General features: G+C 40.2%; 1 protein-coding gene across 3 annotated transcripts in view; it reads left to right on the forward strand.

The window, feature by feature from the left end:
• DCBLD1 (discoidin, CUB and LCCL domain containing 1) overlaps window positions 1–20,719 on the forward strand; it is a 47,632-nt gene that overhangs the window by 22,853 nt on the left and 4,060 nt on the right. For 2 of the 3 annotated variants that reach the window (XM_071548956.1, XM_071548958.1), the window contains exons 3-14: window positions 3,438–3,575; window positions 4,140–4,191; window positions 4,937–5,009; window positions 6,548–6,681; window positions 11,039–11,079; window positions 12,355–12,570; window positions 13,677–13,807; window positions 15,328–15,475; window positions 15,558–15,674; window positions 17,165–17,255; window positions 18,280–18,329; window positions 19,859–19,978. In XM_071548956.1, the coding sequence (XP_071405057.1) occupies window positions 3,438–3,575; window positions 4,140–4,191; window positions 4,937–5,009; window positions 6,548–6,681; window positions 11,039–11,079; window positions 12,355–12,570; window positions 13,677–13,807; window positions 15,328–15,475; window positions 15,558–15,674; window positions 17,165–17,255; window positions 18,280–18,329; window positions 19,859–19,978 (1,311 nt within the window). The remainder of the gene's footprint in view (window positions 1–3,437; window positions 3,576–4,139; window positions 4,192–4,936; window positions 5,010–6,547; window positions 6,682–11,038; window positions 11,080–12,354; window positions 12,571–13,676; window positions 13,808–15,327; window positions 15,476–15,557; window positions 15,675–17,164; window positions 17,256–18,279; window positions 18,330–19,858; window positions 19,979–20,719) is intronic. The other variant, XM_071548957.1, reaches the window with a different exon arrangement.

Consider the following 20,719-nt stretch of genomic DNA (forward strand, 5'->3'; position numbering starts at 1 on the left):
CATCTCTCATCTCCCCTATGGTTATATAGTTTTCATATAGACAGCCCAGGACAAAACAGGGAGCACATATGACTGAGTTTTAAAAATAAACAATAGTGTTTTTGTCAGTTGCCTCAAAATGAAAAATACTGAGTAGTAAATACAGTTTTCAGATGAAATCTAATGTCTACAGATACTGATTGGTTTTAGTCTTTTACTGTCTATAAATTCTCACAATATATGTATTCAAGGTAACAGGTAAAGCCGTAGGGAGCAAATCTACTAGGCATTACTCTACATATAGAAAGTGCATCCAATTCAGGCCACACCCAAGCTGAAATGCAGAGAGCCTGCGAGACTAACCTGTCTCTGGCTTTCCCACATGAAAGAAAAATAAGGACTGCTGTGTGGAAGTGCATAGGAAAGAGTTCATAAAAGCAAATAGTTATTTTTGTAAAGAAAATAAGAAAACAAGAAAGCATAAAATTCTCTCATCAGTCAAGACTGAACCTAAAGACCCAGCCTTGTCTTGACCCTGAATCAGTTGTATTTTCTAAGCATTACTAGTTGTCCCTCTGGAGAATTTCTTAGAAGACCATCAATGTAAAAATAAATTGATTAGGAAAAAATGAGAACTGGAGTTTAAAAAGGCCACTCTGCAAAAACTTGGCAAAATGGAGTGAAGTGTTGCTAAAACAAAAACAATATTAGGTACATCAAATCAGAAAGGTGCTTTTACACTGGTCATTTTAAACACCAGCAACCAAAAATAGTGAATTAACACCTTTTTCCTGAAAAACAGACTGTATATGTGTAATTTTTTTTAGGGAGTAAAGAACCTCTAACACAAACTAGTGCCTGATTGATCTCACTAAGAACATTAATAGAGGAGTGAGAGAATGCTTACACTTTTTTCTGAACTCTACCTCTCAGCACATATTTCTATATTTGAAAGACGAAAATAAACTCTGCTAGATCTCAGGCAAGTCTGAGAACATGACAGTGTAGTGCTGATATGGTATTACCTAAATTATTGGAAAGAAATATATTGAAATATTTTGTAAGGCTTCCTCAGTTTGCAAAAAAAAAAGAATAAGTGAATGTTTTGTAGTATTAATAAATCCTCCCCCCCCAATTTTTTTCTTACAAATCTTTGCAGAAAACTGATAAACTTTTGGAAAAAACCCTTCCTTGAATGTATACTCTTTCTTGTTTCTAAGAAATTGATTCTTAAAGGAATTAATCCTAGGCCCTTTAATTTTGAACTACCCATGGAAGTCCTTCAATACACCAGAACTGCTCTCAGCAGAAGATAACCATAGCCTGCTAACCTTTTGGGATTTATTACTTAACAGTAGAAACTTGTCTGTAGGCATCGAATGCTGACTTCTTAAGATGATTGTTTCTGAATTTCTGGCTTCCATTTGGATTATAGAGTTCTATAAGTCTAGATTATTTTTTATTTTATTGGTTTTGCTCACGATGTGTGATTTGTTTGTATAATTATCTGGAACATATGTAGACTTGCTACTGGAGGAGACACTCATCCCTGATCCAGCCAATGTGTGGTTGAACGAATCAGGCATCCAAATTATACCTACAGAGTAGATAGGTCACTGCCAATTGCTGCCAGGGAGAAAGCCAAAGAGCACTTGTGAGAAAATATGTAGAGACAGTCCTTGAGAGAAGAAAAGGATTAAAGCTTTCTCAGGTGTTTTATTTTGAAGAAGTTCAAAGCATCCCTGTCTTCTTCCCGTTTCTCTCTCTCTTGAAAATAAAATATCTAAGCACTTTACTTCTCCCACTGCAATCTGACACAAAAGACCTTCTCAAATAAATTACTTGTGCAGTTGTCGGGTATGACACGGTGTCAGATGCTGTCTTTTTGATAAGTTCATTTCCTAAGCAATTTGTTTAACCCTTTTTATAGACATTGTTTTCTCTGACTAAGTCGTGAGTCATTTTTCAACACATGAGTACTCCAGGGAAATGTCACACTCATCACTTGTTTCTCTGCCTTCACCATATGATTTTTATAAGCTAAAAGACAAGAGTTCCTCCTTTTGTTTGTCCCATTCTGCTGACAGCTGGCTGTTATTGGATCTGATTGGGCTACTCTATAGGCTGACCTTATAGTTGTTTTAAGACAAATTAAGTATTTCGGAAAGAGTCCCACCTGAACACCAGAATATTGAGGAAAATGAAGAAGCTTTTAGGAGCCTGTTAGGAAGAATATCACTCATCAAACTTATGTCATGCTGTAAAGGTAATTTCTCGTGTCTTAGAAGTCAGTTCCAAATTGCCCTAAAGTAGCCACCACCAACAAAATGAGATTGTCTAGGAAAAATAAAAGTGTTAATGTTTCATCCCAAAGACTTACTTTAGGACACAAAAGCTGTCATTCACAACAGAACAGATGGGCTGAGGGCTTCTAAAGGGTCGTTTGTGTCTTTTTTGAGAGAAAAATCTGTTTGCTACGTTGCAAAAACCTCTTTGCAGTTTATATTGTAAACAGTCTCATAAATTCGAATAAGTGTACCCAAACTACTTCGGATTTTTTTTGTGTTATCTGTGCTTGAGGGCAGTCAGGGACAAGTGTTTGCACCCAGGTATGGGGACAGAAGGCAAGTGCAGAGACTGTGGCTGTCTCAAAGGAACACTCCCTTTGGGAACTGACTTCTGAAGAACCAAATGTAATTACTCAAGAGTCCTGCTGTCACGAGAAAGGAGTGTCCCAAAGACTGTTCCAAGATAACTGCAGTTGGTAGCTATAAAACCCTTATCTAATTCAATGTAAGCACAAAGCTCTTGTCTCCCTGTCCCATTCCCTTCATCTTCCCCTTTGTCTACCTCCCTTTTTTCTTTAAAACTCTAGAGACTTGAACTGTGTAATTCCATGATCTGATGTTGTTTTTAAAAGGGAAAAAATTAAGAAGTGTTTTCAGTAAGGTGTTGCTGCTTGGTGGTACAATTTAGCTTGTGACATGCAGGTCCTTGAAAGCGAGGTACTCTGTTTGTGATCCTAATCTTTCCTGACTGGCTGCTGTGCTACAGCAGCATGAACTGTATGCATTTGGAGAATTTATCTAGGGGACACTGCCTAGATCCCTTGGATTGCTTTTGACTGTTCTGTTATTTTCTCTAATGAATTACTGCTGGTTGTAAGCATGCTGCACTTCAAAGGCCAAAGGGCATTAATCATTCTCTCAAGGCGTAAGTGATGAGAGATGTGGATACTGGAATTTCTACCAAGGAGAGACAATTGGATCCTGGCCACTCCTTGTCAGGGTAACTTTGGAGATCATACCCACAAAGGACTGAAGCCAAAAACCTTTTGTCAACATTTGGATTGGTACTGAAAGAGAATGAGTGTATTACGAAACTCTTTGCTAATCATGAGAATATTCCAATCTAATTATGTCATCTGAGTGTTTGAAATCTTCTTTGTTCTGCCATAGGGCCGTATTGTGGTAATGTGATGCCTGTTCCCAAAGAAATCATCCTGGATAGCAATGAGGCAACTATTCACTTTGAGAGTGGATCTCACGTGTCAGGACGAGGCTTTTTGGTGTCCTACGCCAGTAGTGATCATCCAGGTAAAGTGAAATCCAAAAGTAGTAGGGGATTGGTGGCACGGTCCCCCCTATTTCCCTTATCTTCTCTACACATGCAGACTTTAGCCCAAATGTTTGTTCTTAAATATTTTCAGGTTGGCATGAACCATGGTATTTTAATAGCATATGTGAAGAAATAGTTGTAACCTTAACTAGATACAATAGCTGCTGAAATCCTGTCTAGACCATATGCAATACAGACCCAGTGAAACAGAAAATTATTACCTTCTTGAAATTCCACTGTATTCTGGGCTCCATCATCCACCACAGTGTGATAGGGTGAAGGGGTAGGAGAGATTAAAGTTTTTATTCCTACTTTTAATGTTGGGGAGGGGGGAGGGAGGAGCTGTTCAACTTTGGTGAAGGTGTAAAACATAAGAGAAAGTTGAAAAGAATGAGGGAAAACCATAGCTGTTGCTTCCAGTCTAATAAAATTGCTTAAATATTATACAGAGAGGTCTTTAAATGTAATTTCATGTTTAGTCAAATATTTGTCTGTATTTCTACATCCTACAATGAGAATTGACATTTGTAAACTTTTCACAGATCTAATCACCTGTTTGGAACGAGCAAACCACTACACAAAGGCTGAATTCAGGTAAACAGGGTTTGCAGCTCTCTGCGTTCTGGCTTGCTTTGCTATATCTGTCATCTGGTCCAATCATTAGAATATGTTAGAAAACAGTCTTGGTTTTCTGGAGAGGTGAATTGTTTTGAGCTCCAATGCTGTAATGGTCCAAGGCCTGGTTGTGTGAAGCAGTAGTGCAGAGTGTAAGTTTGCAGCCCAGAAAAATGATGGAATGGAGTTGCAAGAGCTCTCAGCAAAACTCATTATGGCATACATATACATGGTATATGTAAAAAGAGTTTCCACTTTGAAATTCAAAGTAGCCTCAAATTCCAGTGCTCCCTCTGAGAACAGATCACATCCCAGCTGATACAAGATTATCTGAGGATAAGCTATAATTTTTTGTGTTCCTTGAACCTTGTGATAGGATTTGAAATGGTAATAAATTGTACTCTTCTGGCTGCTGTCTGGGTGAGCGTATAGGCTTCTTATCTGGGCCGTGCTGAAAATTCATGGTAACATTTCTAGAACAAGAAAACTAAACAGAAATAAATGCCCTTGCAAAACTACTTTTCTGGTTCTTTGTGTGCTACTGTGTCCAGTCCACCTATGAACTCAAGAGCCCATTTATTTACCTCCTAAACTCACTAACAGAGCATCAGCCAGAAATTGCTGCTAAAATATTTATTTGAGAGCATTTCTTTTGTACGAGTTTCTTTGTGTGTATCATCACTACCACTCATGTCTTAAACAACCCTTTTTTCTCTCACTACAGCAGATACTGTCCTGCTGGCTGCAGAGACATAGCAGGTGACATTTCTGGGAATATTGGAGAAGGATACAGAGATGTAAGTACACAGAATAATTAGGGGAAATTCATAAAGATGAAAGAAACGAGAATAGAACAACTTGGTTTCGACTTTTGCTGCTTGACTTTTGTCAGTAATCCCTCCCAGCTGTGTTAGATGGACCTTTTATTATTGGTATATAAGTAAGCTATCAGTATATAAGCACACAGGGACACTTGTCAAACAGACAAATCAATTGTGTGAGAACAAAGTCCACTGATTGTCAAATACACCTACTGACTTGTGAGTTCTGACTTTCTGAAAAAAACCTCGCATAGGATTTGTCCCTCTTGAGGCAGTGCTCATCTCTTGAAATATTTCTATGACTTTAGCTTTTACTTGTTTGGTGTCTATGTGTGAAAAAATACACTTCAGTAACACATGGGTTTTCTTTAAGATTATGCCTGCAGTGTCCTAGTGATCTGCTCAGAAATAAATTAAACATTACACACTGTCTAATCACATCCCACTGATAACTACCAACCTCTTCAGTTGTTTTAACTGCTTGTTCTTTAAAATAAAGAAGTTGCCCGAGTGCTTGCATTTACTCACAGTTCATATCACACAAAGCTCTGCCTTCTTTGTGCCCCTTACCATGTACTGTCCTCCTGTCATGCCTGTGAAATCTCACAGGAGTAAGCTTAATCATGTCACTGAAGTGAAATCCCACCCTATCACAACTATAACAGTTGCTGAGTTTCCAAAAAGTCAGTGCTCACGTTTAACCTGTTCATCCAGTTATTCAAGTGTGCAGCTCCAGCCTGGAAAGTGGCAGAGCTGAAGAAACAAAGAAATGCTGCATTACATTCTCATTAGCTGGAGTTACTCTGCCCTTGGTTTGTATGACTAGGACAGAAAAGCACCACATGGCATGACCTCATGCAGATCTTATCTGCACTGAGGAATTTGCAAAAGAAATTTCCCCTCCACCACTAAGGAGGATTTAGCTTTTCTGATGGAAAGAACCTACAGGGTTTCCCTGGAGACCTTCTGAATTTATGCCCCCACTGCCCCCAGCCCTCCCTGAAGGGAACAATCCGGCAGCCCAGCTTGTCCAGTAGCAGCGCCTAAGCTGGGCTGGTGTGAACCAGACCAATCTACCTGCCGCCATCCAGTAGGCACAGAAGTTGTCCTGCTTGTATTTTTCAGCGCTATCCCACCTGAGATACTGGGAAATGGGCTGTACTTCAAACCCGGCAGCAGCTAGCCAACATATAGCCTAATCTCCTAGTGTATGCCATGACTCAGATCCTAAGGTGCAGTAATAGATAGGTCTGCCTTCCGGCAACAACACAAGGGAATTACTGATTTATCTTCCCAAGGTAGAGTTGCCTTGCCTTCGACTTTGCTTTTCCGAGGAGCAACTAAAATGTATACATTTTTCAAAGATTACTGTTCTTCCTTCCCTGCCTCTTACTCTTCTTGAGCTTTTGCTGGATTTTATGAGCTGTAACACCTGTATACTAGTGGCTTGCAGGGGAGGAAAGCATTTTCAGTTTCTCAGATTGATCTTCTGAGTTTTGGCTTCTGCCTTTCAGACCTCGCTGCTGTGCAAATCTGCGATCCATGCAGGCGTGATCACAGATGAGCTGGGCGGTCAGATCAGCGTCACCCAGCAGAAGGGCATCAGCCGCTATGAAGGCGTTGTCGCCAATGGTATTCCGTCACAAGAGTGAGTTCCACTGGTGGGGGTCACACTGGGGGCAAGTCCTGGGGCACAGTACACTGCTGCTAACATCAGCAGAAGCAGGTGGGGACACTGTTCTGGGGAGGAAAAAATGTTAGGTGTGGGTCTAGGGGCTTTTGGGCTTAATTTCTATGACTTTATTAGAGTGGTGTTGGCATTGGAGATAGGAAAATGTTCCAAGTTTTCAGTGGCTCTATACCATGTAGGGAGGTATTTTTTCTCCTTCTGTTCTTTCCAAAACATATTTGCATATTTGCAAATTACCTTGTTAGCAGATACATGAGAATAGGACGTTCTGCAATGAACACCTTTAATCGATGTGCTAATAAATCATGATAAATTCATGTTGAAGTTAAAAAAAGCTAGGAAGACTGAACAAATAAAAGGTGAAACTGAGACATAGGGGATTTAATGAACAACTTCTTAAACATTATGCTTTTGACATGTTGAGATTTTTACTCTTTTGGAATATTTATAGCAAGGGTGTTGTATTTACTGCTTATCTTCTGACTTTTAATTGTACTGTTGTTTAAGTAGAAATAAATCCTCTAATCTCTATCCAGCACAGTAAGCCCTTCCAGCAACTGCTTCTGTCATTCCTGTTGGTTTATAGTTTTTAATTTTCAAATGTTATCTGGATTTTACATGAGCCTTTTTTTATTTCTTTTATGTAGAAAGGGAAATTTCCATCCCATAGTCTATGAGAGCAAAGGGAATATGTATTTTTTTATACTATTTTCCTGCTTTCTCCATGATTTCTTGCACCCTCCTGACAATTTACAATCACGGTTTCATTAATGAAAAAAGGCATTCATTTTCTCTGTTGCTGTGCTTAAACTTCAGCACAGATTGAAATGCTTTATATATGATGAAACTGGAGTGTACAAACCTGGGTAGTATGTAGATCATAGCCAAAGAACTTTAAAGTCTAAATATTTTCTATTTTTCTTGAAAGTTGATTGCCAAAGAAAATTAATATAAACTTGTGTCAAGCAAAGCAGGATTGAGAGCTTTGCTCAGGCACCAAGGCCCTCCATAAAACAAATAATAGAAGGTCTTTCCATCATATAGCCCAGCTTAGTGCAACCATAAATTAAATACTTTGTACCTTATCATTACAGAACTGTTTACATACATCGGTATGTGTGTGATCCTTGACAACCCCAGGAAGAGTAACTCAGACAGTAGCGCATGAATTTTATAATGAAAGGCTGTTGTGATTCCCATTTGTATTTTTATTTTGCAGTACAAGAGCTAATGGGCAAGGAATGCAAATGTACACGTGCTGAGGAAAACAGTTTGCATAATTAACCCACCACTTAACTGCCATATGTCCTTTTGATGCTGCTATTCACAAAAATAGCCCATCCATTTCACATGAGTAAAGAAGTACCCACGAAGATGCAAACTTGCCGCGGTTACATCAAGTGGGAAAACTCCCATTTACTTGATGGAGAGCTGAAACATGTGCTTGCAGGCTCAAGCCACCCTCCAGGGCTCGGATTTAGCCAATTTAATGTGAGGCCCCAACAAATCAGCCTGAGGAGGAGCATAGCCTCCGTAGCTTTCCTGCCTACCAGGGCAGACAGAGGCACTCCTTGAACATCACGTGTCTCTTAAAGAGACTGAATTGCCCTGAGGAGACAACCGTCACTTTCTACAGGTTATACAGGGAGCCACAGGTAAACAGGCTCATAGTGGGTTGGATGCCTGCAAACTAGATGGCACGGACTTTGAGAAAAATGGGAGTGTGAGAACAGCTCTTCCCAGGACGCTACTGCCTCTCCTGGCAGCTGGATCAATCCTTGGCAGATGAACTGCTGGCATGAGCCCATTATCCCAGAAGAGGGAAATCAAGAGTATGCGGGGGAATCCTTTTATTTCAAAACATGAAAAAATGTTCCTAGAAACAGTGGGCCTGTTTACTAAGAAAATGAAGCCATGAATTTCATGCTTTAAAAAAGCTTTTGTAAGAGGCATTTACAAAGCTGCATGGCTTCCCTATCCTCGGGATACCTACACACTGAAAGGAAATCCTGCAGAGCAGCCAGTGCTGGCAAGAAAAAAATTGGTGCTTGAGCAGCAGTGCTTTAAGAGCTTTTTAGATGCCCTTAAATAAAAGCTTACTCAAGCTTTTAAAATCTCATTTACAGTGTATTCCAGTACTAAAGATTTAAATTATTTAGTGACTTGAGCTGAAATTGACCTCATCAAAAGCTGGTGCTGGAGTGCATCGAGCTGCTAAGTATCCGCATTGTTAACATGGAGTTACAGCTCGTTTGTCCATCATCCCTAAGAGCTAACCTTGGCCTCTCCACTCCATATTTCAATGCGCTTGTTACGCTCCAGCATCTGTGAGGTTTTCAGTTCTCATGATGATAACGCGCGTGGACCTGCACCCACAAATGCTCTAATGAAGGTCAAGTGGCTGGATTTATTGGGCAGTTCTGGTACCCCAGTACAAACACATGGAGGTTTAAATTTAAGTTTGTAATGTGGCCTGGCCTGTGACTGTACATCTGTGCACATGAAATAATTCGTCTTTGAAAATGCAAGAAACCGTGTGTTTGTGAACAGTGAAAGATGAGATTCAGGGTTAACTTGCGCTGCTTATGAAAAGCTTGCTTGAGACTAACTCGGAAAAAAAATGTGTTTTATACTTATTTATTTTATTTTTATGGGAAGTAGCATTCTTTATTTACAGAGCTACCAGCACAGATCTTCCATGTAGTGCTGCCACCAGTGCTGTTAGAAAGGTAAAATCCTGAAGGTTGTCAGGAAAATGAGGAGCAGGGGCAATACCCTCCCTTAAAGGACAAAGCAGAATTTGTGTGACAAATGCCAGTTGTCACATTAGGAAACTGAGGAATTACCACTTACTGAATTACTTTGTCCTCTTCAGTGAATTATAGCAGAAGTATTTCAGCTTGATTTCATAGCTTTATAGACCTTAGAAATGCTAACATACTCCCTTTATTTGCTAAATTTGCAGTTCTTATTTGAAAGGGATCTGGGTGACATTTTTATTACCAAGCTTTATCATATTCAAGGAGCACTGTGATTGCTGTTTTGGATAAAGTTTACTGATTACTGTAGATGTTATTTTCTCCTTTTCTCTTGAAATGGATTGCTTTGCATTCCCTAAGAAAGCGAAAAATATTTTGGCTGTGATGTGGAACATGTTTGAAGTGAGCAGAGTGCATCTGATCGCCCCTGAGGACTGCCTAGGGGGAAGATGTGGGAGGGAGGCTTCTGTTTCCCCTTCTAGTTACACGCCGCCTACATGCCCAAATAAATCAGCTCCCGCCCAGTGCTCCCCGTCATCCCTGATGGGCTTCGTTTGCCTGTAGTCATTAGTTTTCCCACAGTGACAGAAAGAGGCAGTGTTTTTATTGACCTTGACATGGGACTACTTTCCTATTCCGTATTTGCATTGCTCTCGAAACATACAGACGTGCACACCGTGGTTAGCCTGCAGGCAGTACCTAAGGGGGAAATTTTCCTGGTCAACACCAAAGGGCAGCCTGAAAGGGAGTTGTCTTGTGCTTAGCGCAGAAGTTGTTTTACGGCTTAGTCATGCTGGCCAAGGCTTTTCAAAAGGGGCAAGTGATGCGTGCAGCTAATGTGTGCAGACGGTGGAAGGGTCAGATTTTCAAGAAATCCAAACTAATTTCACGTTAAAACCCGTGCTTTTCTTTTTATTAGGCAGCCAGTCAGAGTCATCGCTTCTGGAATGAAACCTCAGGGGCATCTCCTTGGGAATCAGAAAGCAGTTCCCTGGGAGGCCAAGGAAAACTCAGCTTTCCCTTACAGTGGTGATTTTATCTTGTCTTGCATTGTGCAGGGCTGTGTGGAGTGGCCCAAGAAACGGCTTTTCTCCCGAAGCAAAGCAGTCCATGTCAGAAGCAGGAAAAAAAAAGGAGCCATAAGTGTGGTTAATGGAGCATAAAGAACCATTCCTGATGGGAGATGTTGGCCACAGTTATAACAGAACTCGTTTCCACCCAGATTAAGACCAGTAGTTTTCATCCAGTGACATCCTATGACACATCTATAGCACAAGTAGGAATGGCCAGAGCTAGTGTGGTGTAGTTGCCATCAAGTGTAACTCTTTCACATGCAGCAAGAGAAACAGGGAGTCACTTTAGAGCATAACAGATGCTCACATCCATTACAAAAATGATCCGAATTCAGTCACAGTAAGATGCTCTTACTGGGGTCAGTAACCAGCCAGCAAAGAAAGGGGTTGTCTGGCCAGAGGTATTTTAGCGGATAAACAGTGATTCTGAAACTGTACGTCCCACCTCATGAAAGGTTGAATTACCTTTGTCTTTTCTTGCAGTGGTTCCCTGTCAGATAAACGGTTTACATTTACTTCGAATGGTAAGAATAATTGCTTTATTTTTAGCTATTCTAACGTTACCTCTTTATTTAAGTATTTTCTGCAAAAGTTGAAAAACTATCAGAAGAATGTCAGGCTGTGTCTAGGAGGGATATTTTAGGACAGCAATTTTTTAAAACTGGCAAGTGAATAAAAAAATTGAAGAGATGTGAAGTGAGGTAGAAAAAAAACACAGAATATGTGCGGTCATACGCACATAGACAAGAAACAGAAATAGTATTCTGCTGTTGCATTTCTGGTGCCAGCATATGAAAAATGGCAATCAGATAATCCCATTTTTATGTACTTTTGGCCACAGAAAACTGAAAGCAGTTTTTCTTCAGACATTTATAAATCTCATCTTCATCATACAAGAAGAGAAAAAATAATATGAAGAATGAAGATGTATTTATATTGCTCTGATACATAATGAGTTTTTGTTTATGACTTTCTAAGATGCAACCCCCTTTTTTAATCTGTCAAGCTGTTAATTTCCATAAAACACAGCAAAGAGGGGGGAAAAGTTCGTGTTCGTTAATTTGAATTATATTTTACTCATTTGAGATAAAATCATTTACTATTCCACTGAAAACTGTAGAGCATGTATAGGCCTTTCAATCTGCCAAGGAATTATTTTTAACTTCATTGAAACCACTGGCCTGTTTTCTGTGAAGAACCTTGATGTGCAGAAATTTTGTGGGTTCTTTGGTGGAGTTTGTAATACTTACCTGCAGCTATTATCTTCATGATATCACATCTTGGCAGCAGTATCAAGGAACTTCTCTAGTGAGTAACTTTCCTAGCCCTAATTGCCGGTGAGAATCATGAAATATTTACAGTAAAGTGTTCCTTTCAGTACAGTGCCTTCATCTGTGAAATGTTTTGTACAGCAGAATTAGTTAATGCCAATCTCAAAATATAAATATTATGTTTTAGAAGGAAAATTTAAAAATAAAAGAAGCCTTCACAGGAATGAGACAAAAGTGCAAAGATTAAAAAAAACAAAATTGCAAAAATAGCAGATGTAGTCAGAAGGTGTCATGCATGTAGGAGTTAGATTGGTAAATGAGAGCGACTGCAGCACTCTGATACTGGATCATCCACTACAAATTGACTGGTAAACACCACAGCTAATGGAGAGCATCAGGCTAGCACTAGATTCAGCAATGTCTGACTTTGCTGTTGTGGGTGGTCTTCAAATGTTGCTAGCCTAATATAAAAATATCCTGTGAAAATGCAAAGTAACTCCTTCTGCCTGTCTGTGTGGGGACTCCTAGGCTGCAACAAATCTCTCAGTCTGGAAGAGGGATTCCTCTCCAAGAGCCAGGTTACTGCATCTTCCTACTGGGAGGAGACCAACGAGTTTGGGCAGCTATTCCAGTGGTCTCCTGACAAGGCTTGGTTTCAAGTCCTGGGATTGGCTTGGGCCTCTAATCACAGCAGCAATCGTGAATGGTTGGAGATAGACTTGGGAGAGAAGAAGAGAATAACAGGTACGTGACTATCTGGTTATTAGAAACAGATGTTTCAGCTAGAGAACAAAACTAATGCACCTGAAAACTTAATACTGCAATAATGCAAAGTTTCTTTTGTTAAATGTAATGAAATGTTCTACATTCAGGAATATTATTTTCCTACTTAAAAAGGCATGGCTATTTACAACACTTGTCTTCATATGGGCATATAGGATTAAACTCAATTGTTGTGTGTGTCTGATCTGTAAACACTCTGACAGAACAAAATACTTACACAGGGGAACTGGTAGGTATTGGATGGATGATAAGTGATTGCTTAGGATCTGCTAATGATGCAGTTCTGGAATCAATAAGAAACATCAAAGTCTTAGCCTTTAAAACAATGGTCCAAGTGAAAGAAATTCTTGTTTCCGTCTCCTGATTTAGATGTAAAAAGGCAAATTACAGTTGCTGCTAAAGATGTAAAGATGGCTTGATATGGACCATAATATCAAAAAGCAATTATCATTTTGGAGTCGGAACCACAGAATGAATAAAGTTGGAAGAGACCACAGAAGGTCATCTGGTCCAACCTCCTTGCTCAAAGAGGGTTATCCTAGAGCACATGGCACAGGATTGTGTCCAGACAGTTCTTGAATATCTCCTGTGAGGGAGACTCCACAGCCTCTCTGGGCAATCTCTTCCAGTGCTCATTCACCTGCACAGTAAAGAAGTTCTTCCTCATATTCAGGTGGAATTTTCTGTGCATCAGTTTATGCCCATTGCCTCTTACCCTGTTGCTGAACAGCATTGAGCAGAGCCTGGATCTGTCCTCTTGACACCCTTCAGGTACTAAAATACATCGATGAGGTTTCCTCTGTCATCTCTTCTCCAAGCTCAACAGGCCAAGCTCTCTTAGCCTTTTGTGCTCTGTTAAAAATATCCATTGCTCTAAATTCACAATTTAAAACTGATTTCCATTCTTCACCCAACTTTAAACTCAATTTCAACACAGTTTAAAAAATAAATTAAGATCTTGAAGGCAAATTTTTCCCGATTGTTTTGGCTTCTGTGTTTGCAATTGAAAATCTTCCTTTACAACAGACAACTAGTAAAGGAAAACGTTTTTTGCATTTTGTTAAAAGGGATTAAGACCACTGGTTCTGGATCCACGATGATGAATTTCAACTTCTATGTGAAGACATTTACAATGAACTATAAAAATAACAACTCAAAATGGAGAACTTACAAAGGGATTCTAAGCAATGAAGAAAAGGTAAGGGAAAGTGGGAGGGGTAGGAAAACACAAAGGAATAATGTGTATGCTGCCTTGACATTGAGGGGCAGGCTTTCACTGGCAGGGAAGATTGGGAGTTTCAAACTTGTCTAGACTTGGGTTGTCTTCATTGGTGTAATTTACACCCATGGAGTAGATAGTGAGCTTGTCAAAACAAGGAAGTTACCCAGGGACTGATGAAGTTGTGGAACACACACAGGGAGACAAGTCTATGTCTGTACCCTTCTTTTAAAAAAACGGTGTAACAAAGCTGTACAACAGGCGGTTTTGGCGAGTCCAGCTCAGCTCAGCATTTGCCCACAGCAGGAATGCTGTACCAGTGCAGAAGCATTGGTTGGTACAGCACCAGCAAAGCTGAGGTTCAGCTTCAAATGCATCGAGATGGTCCATCCACCACCCCCTGCCAAATGAAACAACCCACTCAGGTAAAGCCTAGGGCTGCTGGTGCAGCTGTGCTTGTGGCTTCTGCACAGGCTGAATTACATCACCGGGGCTGCACCACTCCTCACACCTTGCTGGTGGGACTCTTCCGACACAAGTGGACACAGCCTATGTATGTAAAATATATGCTCTTACACTAAAATACCCAACAGCTTTCACAGACTCTGTGTGACTTTAACAATGAACATATAAAAGAACTGCAAGAAGTTCCTGCAGACAAAAGATGTGCTGCATAAGTTTGTCTGATAACATGTTCCCCTGAAAACCTCATGTTTCCTTTCAAACAAAGGAAACCCCAAAATCTCACTCCCTGTCCCTACAGTGTTCAAAATCAGAACTTCGCTCATCATTTCTGAGAGAGCTTGGCTTGCCTTGGGAGAAGGCTCTACCTGGTCCTCAGGTGTGATGGCAGTTTTTAAAAATTTGGTAGAGCTGTAGAGAGGTTTCCTCGTAGCTCTGATTTTCTTAGCTTGCATGGCAAGGAATTTCATTGCCCAATGTTAACTGGTTTAATATTTTTAAAATGTTAGACTAAGGGGATGTTGACCCAAAAAGTGACAAATCAGCCTAGTAGTGGCTGAACTCCTAAGGCTTGTGGCTTTTCACAATGACTTGTTATATTCAAATAATCTTAATAAAGTATTACATATGATATTAGTTTTGTGTCCCATTACAACCCCATATGGCCTGGCATTTTATCTAAGACATGCTGAGCTCACCTCTCTATCTCATCAGGCTTTTAGGTTTTCCTCCATCATGCTGAAGCATCTCCAAGAGTTAATATTGCAAGAACTGCTGTTCCGCACAAGGGGCTGAGCTGATGCTGGGAAATACTGTATAAGTGCAATAACAACTGCATAGTTAATAGTTACTTTTCAAGTTTGACATGGAAAACCAACCATTTTACTAAAATGTCTAGAATAGTTCACTTCAGTTTTTTTCTTTTTTACGTCTTTATCTCCTGCTCCCAAGAAAATCTTTGAAGTTGGGTGTCAGGATCACTTTGAAGAAAGAGACTTTTAGAACAGAGCAAACAATATGTGCACATTTCATTGCAGGTATTCCAAGGCAACTCCAACTCTGGTGACATAGTACGCAATAATTTCATCCCTCCAATAGTGGCCCGTTATGTGCGAATTATCCCTCAAACCTGGAACCAAAGAATAGCACTGAAGCTTGAGCTGATGGGGTGTCGAATAATGCCAGGTATGGGGTAAGCAGTGCTCCCCAGTGCCTCTAAAACCACTGTGTTACCCCAGTGCCACTGATGCCCTCTTCTCTTTTGCAGCTAATAGTTCATTTACGCATTCAATGTGGCAGAAACCCAGTCAGAGCACAGAAACCTCCCTTGGAAAAGAAGACAGGACTGTTACAGAGCCCATCCCATCAGAAGAAACTAACTTGGGTAACACTTCGTTGTACTGTGTTTTCTCTAGGATGCATCATGCCTTCAGCCCAGCCTGAGGGAACTTGAAACTTTCTCACAAACCAAAACTTTCATTTTCCCTTCAGACTTTATTAAAGATTAACAACAGCGAGAAGAGGGGGGAGCATAGGTTCTTTTTGTCTTAAGGCACAGAAAGAGATTGAAGGCCTTAATTTTCCTTGATGTGTTAAACATCAGGCTTTGGTTTCCCTGTCATGTTGGTTTATTAGCCATGCTCAGTGGGTTGCTCAAGGGACTACAGTGAGCATTCAGCAGCAGTTTTTGGAAGAGATCTTCTTCATTCATTTCCTATCTTTTATAATTTTAGTATGTGAGGTAGTGATCTCACAGAAATGTTACCTTCTCTCTACACAACCATGATCCCTCCCATTGAGGGTCCCCAGCTCAAAGCAGCATACAGTAATGCACAGTTATGTAATTAAATGTTTTTCCATAATGCTTGTATTCATGGGGGCTCAGACAACCTTAATTTAATTTGCATACTTCTCCCTAAATTCGCAGTCTTCATCCTTCATTGTTGGGGAGCTAACTTCTTAGTCCTTAAAAAGCAAACAAACAGAATATGGTGCTTATACTGACTGTTTGGTGGACCTATAGCCAGCCAGGAATTACCAGACCCACTGTACTAAATGCTGCTACTCATTAGATAGCTGATAGTTGTAGGAATGCCTCTGTGAAAAAACTGGTTGTAAGAAGCAATCACTGTAACAAAAAGTACTCTGAAACTCTTGCCAAGAGCAAGCAAGCTCAGTTCATCTGTGCAGCAGTATGAATAAACCATACACATGTTCACTGAAAATTAAACCTACTGAGACTTCATCTGCTGAATTGTAAATACCCTGTGGACACTTGTACAACCTTATTCTCTCAGCTGCCAAGTCTCTGTAGAAACAGAGAATGGAATGGCACACTCCTGACACAAGAGCCACTCCACTGCTAATTTTCAAGTCCCTGTGCTAAAGCATGTTGTGTTAGAATTTAACAGGGACTAAATTGGTTTTCCCCTAGATCCACTCATGGAGATCTTTGAACTATTTTGACTGAAATGTTTCAGCCTGTTCTGCATGAGCCAGGTACTCAGCATGAAAAATTGCAGCCTCCTTTGGCAGATTTATAAGCAACTGCAAACAAAGTGTGTGTAAGTGGCTTTTTAAAGGTCATCTAGTGTGTAATAAGAAAGAACTGCACTTTATAAGGATGCCAAGTCAAGTGTCACCCTTGAGAAAGAATGCTCAGGTCTTTCATCTCAACATTGTTCCACATAGGTACACGGCAAACAAGCATGGCTGAGGAGTGGTATTTTAGTTTTATAGTTGTATGTTTTTATGCTCTCTTCAAGGAGCATTCTTGCAAAATTACCTACCTTTTGCTGCATTCTCTGTAGTAAAATTTATTATCTTCAGAGTAATTTGCCTTTTAAACTTTTATCCCTTTTTTTTCTCATGCAGGTTCAAAACTTACAGCTATAATTGTCCCCATCCTCATCGTGCTGTGTCTGTTCGTGTTCTCTGGAATTTGTATCTGTGCAGCCCTACGCAAGTAAGATACTGGCTCTTGTCATGGCAGGCATTTGTGGATACCCACCTAGCATGTCCAACTTTGTGCCCTCTTTTCATAGCTTCTTTACCAGGGACCTTGGAATTGTCCTGTTTGTCAGTCTTCCTTTTAAGTAGAACTCATGTTGTATCTATGTAAATTGTATTTCTTATTGTACACCTCCCATAGTCCCATAGAAGAAAGAAGGTAAAGCAGGTCAGAATTGTGCACTCCAATTTACAGTCGAATGTAACCAGCTCTTCAGCCTACCCACAAATACTAAGGTGTAAAGCAATCAAAGACAGAATATTTTCAACACCAAAACCAAGTGAAAATTCAGCAAAGGGAAGATTTGAGCTATCTGGATTATTTTCTTTTATTTCCCTCCTGTTGTGTTTCTGCTTCCCAGCCCCTTAAGTTAGAGCACTTAACCTAGCAGGCTGAAAGCAGAGCCCATCTATAAGGAGTCGCACAGATACAATGGGAAAAGCAGCTAAAACTAAACCACTTCGTCTCCCAAGTCAGGGGATTGGAAGAAGCACTGCTCACTGTGCCTCTTGCTAGATGCCCATTTGTATGAACCTGCACTTGTGTGTAGAGTCAAGGAATGCTTCTGTCAGCAGATGGGGATTTGCAAGTATAAGCAATGCTCTAGTGATGCTGCTTCATCACTAGCAGTACCCAGCTCTGCCCAGGATTCCCAGTAAATCTACAAACTAGCCAAAGGATTCAGAAGAGCAGACCCAAACATAGCCCAGAGTGACACATACAGACATGGACACATCAAATTGATAAGTGCCAGTTCCAGAAATTTGAACGCCAGCACTCACAACTTACACATAGATGGGAAAAAGAAAATGTAAAAATGTTGGTTTGCATGCCTGACATTCTAGTAAACACCAGCCTCCAGGAACTTGAAGTGAAGCCTTGTCCTCAGCCACCAAAAACAAAGGCTCTGCCGGAGCTAAGGCATGAGGCTGAAATGTTGTGGGTACAAACATTTATAAATCCCTTTCTCTCCTCACAGGCGAGAAGCCAAAGGACTTTCCTATGGATTATCCAGTACTCAGAAATCAGGTTAGTGGAGAATCATGCACTTCGTCCTGTCCATTGGGCCAATGGGAAGGGGTTTATGCAACTAAGCATTTAATGCTTGCAAAATAGCATCCACATTTCCTCATTCAAATTCACCTCTTTATACAAGGGAAATGGCAAATGGTAGTCCCACTTGTGTCATCCCAGCACGGTGCCCTGAGAAACAATATAATTTGGTTTCTATGACAGACGGCAATTAACAAAAGATCTATTATACAGAGTGCATAAATTAGCATGTAAGAGTGCTCCCAGGTGTCCTCCTTTTCCTTTCCTCCTCCAAAATACCTGTTTTGCAGAAAATTGCTGCTTTGCTTTTCTTTTCCCCGCAGCAGAGGTGATTGTCTTTCTCCAAGAGAGCAAGGAATAATAATTTTTTATGGCTTTAATATTTTTATCTCATTGCCCTCCCTGGTTGGGACTGTATTTATAAAGCTTAAGAATACTGAACTGTACTTCATGTGTAAAATTGGAATGAAGGATTGGCTTGAGCACACTGCTTTAGGAGATGCCTGCAAAACCCCCATGAAATATTTTCTTTGTCTTGCTCAATAATGCTTTCTAGTGTGGGGTCTCCCATCAGCTTGGCAGTTGGGGTTTAGCTGTTTTTCAACTCTGTAGAGGAATATTCTTCTGAACCTCAGCTTTTAATAAAAAAGAAACCACTAAGCAGTTCATGTCTCTTGACAAGTGTCTTGCAATAGCTCAGCTCTGAAATTTCACCCCTCAGCAGGTGCTGACGTCAGTGAAAGGAATGTTGTTCCCCACTGCAGCTTGTCCTCATTAGAAAATTAATTTGTACTTAACATCATATTTGCTAATATGATTTTTCAAGGTCACATCATAATCCTTTCTCACTTACTAATGAGGACAAATCCCAAGAAATTAAAGATAGCCTCTTAACCAGTCAATTCATTTGTTGTATGCATGCTTCATAAATCAAGCTCCTAAGCCCTTATGAACCGAGCTTGGGACTTAGAAAGCTGGGAGTCAGACTCATCTCTCCACAGACCTCTTGTCACAGGCTCCAGGCAAGTGCCTGGCATTGTATTTTTTCTTTTCTTTCTCACAAGGATGTTGTGAAAACAAATTAATTGATGACTGCAGATGCTCAGATATCAACAAAATTGAAGCCACACTAATCTACTAAAAAAAAATTTATGCACTATTTTTGCCACATAATCAATATCAAAACATGTAACTTATTTAAAGCCAGTATTTTATCAATGTACTTCATTAAGACATCAGTGCAGGCACCTAGAGTTTGAGCCTTCTTGACAAAAAATACTATGTAAAGTTTCGTTTTCATTTGGAAATCCCAGTTGATGATTCACTTTTTTCTTCACCCTCCATAGTTAGAGGGCTCTTTTCACAAACAGCCCATTTAGGCTTACTTTTTAACTATAAAAGTAAGCCTATATAAACAGCAATGAGAACATCAAAAATTCAACTTTCTTGTAAGGCTTCTAATTCTAAGCATTTAACTTGCTGCTATTTTTATTTCTTTATCCTAGGCTGTTGGAAACAAATCAAGCAGCCCTTCACCAGACATCAGTCAACTGAATTTACCATCAGCTATAACAATGAGAAGGACACACCACAAAAATTGGATCTGGTCACCAGTGACATGGCAGGTAACAGTGGCTTCCTCTCAGATGCATTCCTTTTGCTCTGCATGTAGAGTAGGTAGCAAGGAGTGGGATGGCCCAGCAATGCTTCCAGGTCCAGCTCTTACACAAGCCCAGGAATAGATTTATACATGTTCATCTCAGACATATAGTGAAGCAGCTAAATATATTAGGGAGGGAAAGACCACTGTTTTGGAATTTCCTGACTCTGAAATGGTTGAAGGCACTCAAGCATGGACGGAGTGCAAGAATAGCATTGTTTGCTGACTAATTTTTGTGTTTCTATTTAAACACAAATACCTCTGGAAATGGAACAAAATATAATGCCTCTTACTGCTGAGCAAATAATAAAATTACTTAGTGCGTTTGTGGTGGGATATCTTGCCCAGCAGGAAGTTGTGCTGAGATCCCCATGCAGCTTTCCTGGTGACTGAGCTATCTGGAAGGTGAGGCCCCCTGAAGTGGAAGAGGGTAGACTGGAAAGAAGAAAAAAACCAATCGCAGTGCTTATGTCCTATGCTACCTTGTCTCTGGGTCACTGTTTGGATAGAGCAAATCCCCACATCAGTACTATTTGCATCCCAAAGGGATGATTTTTTAATTCATCCTCTTAGCACATCTTATCCCTGCCTAGTCTAGTCTGTCTAGTAAGGCTAGTGAGACCAGCCAATTCATGGGATCAGTGATCAATCTTGCAGAAAGATTAGTTTGCTGTTCCCAGCCTCCAGACCTTAGAAATTCCTTAGA

The sequence above is a fragment of the Pithys albifrons genome, chromosome 2, assembly GCF_047495875.1.
Source record: "Pithys albifrons albifrons isolate INPA30051 chromosome 2, PitAlb_v1, whole genome shotgun sequence".
Lineage (NCBI taxonomy): Eukaryota > Metazoa > Chordata > Aves > Passeriformes > Thamnophilidae > Pithys > Pithys albifrons.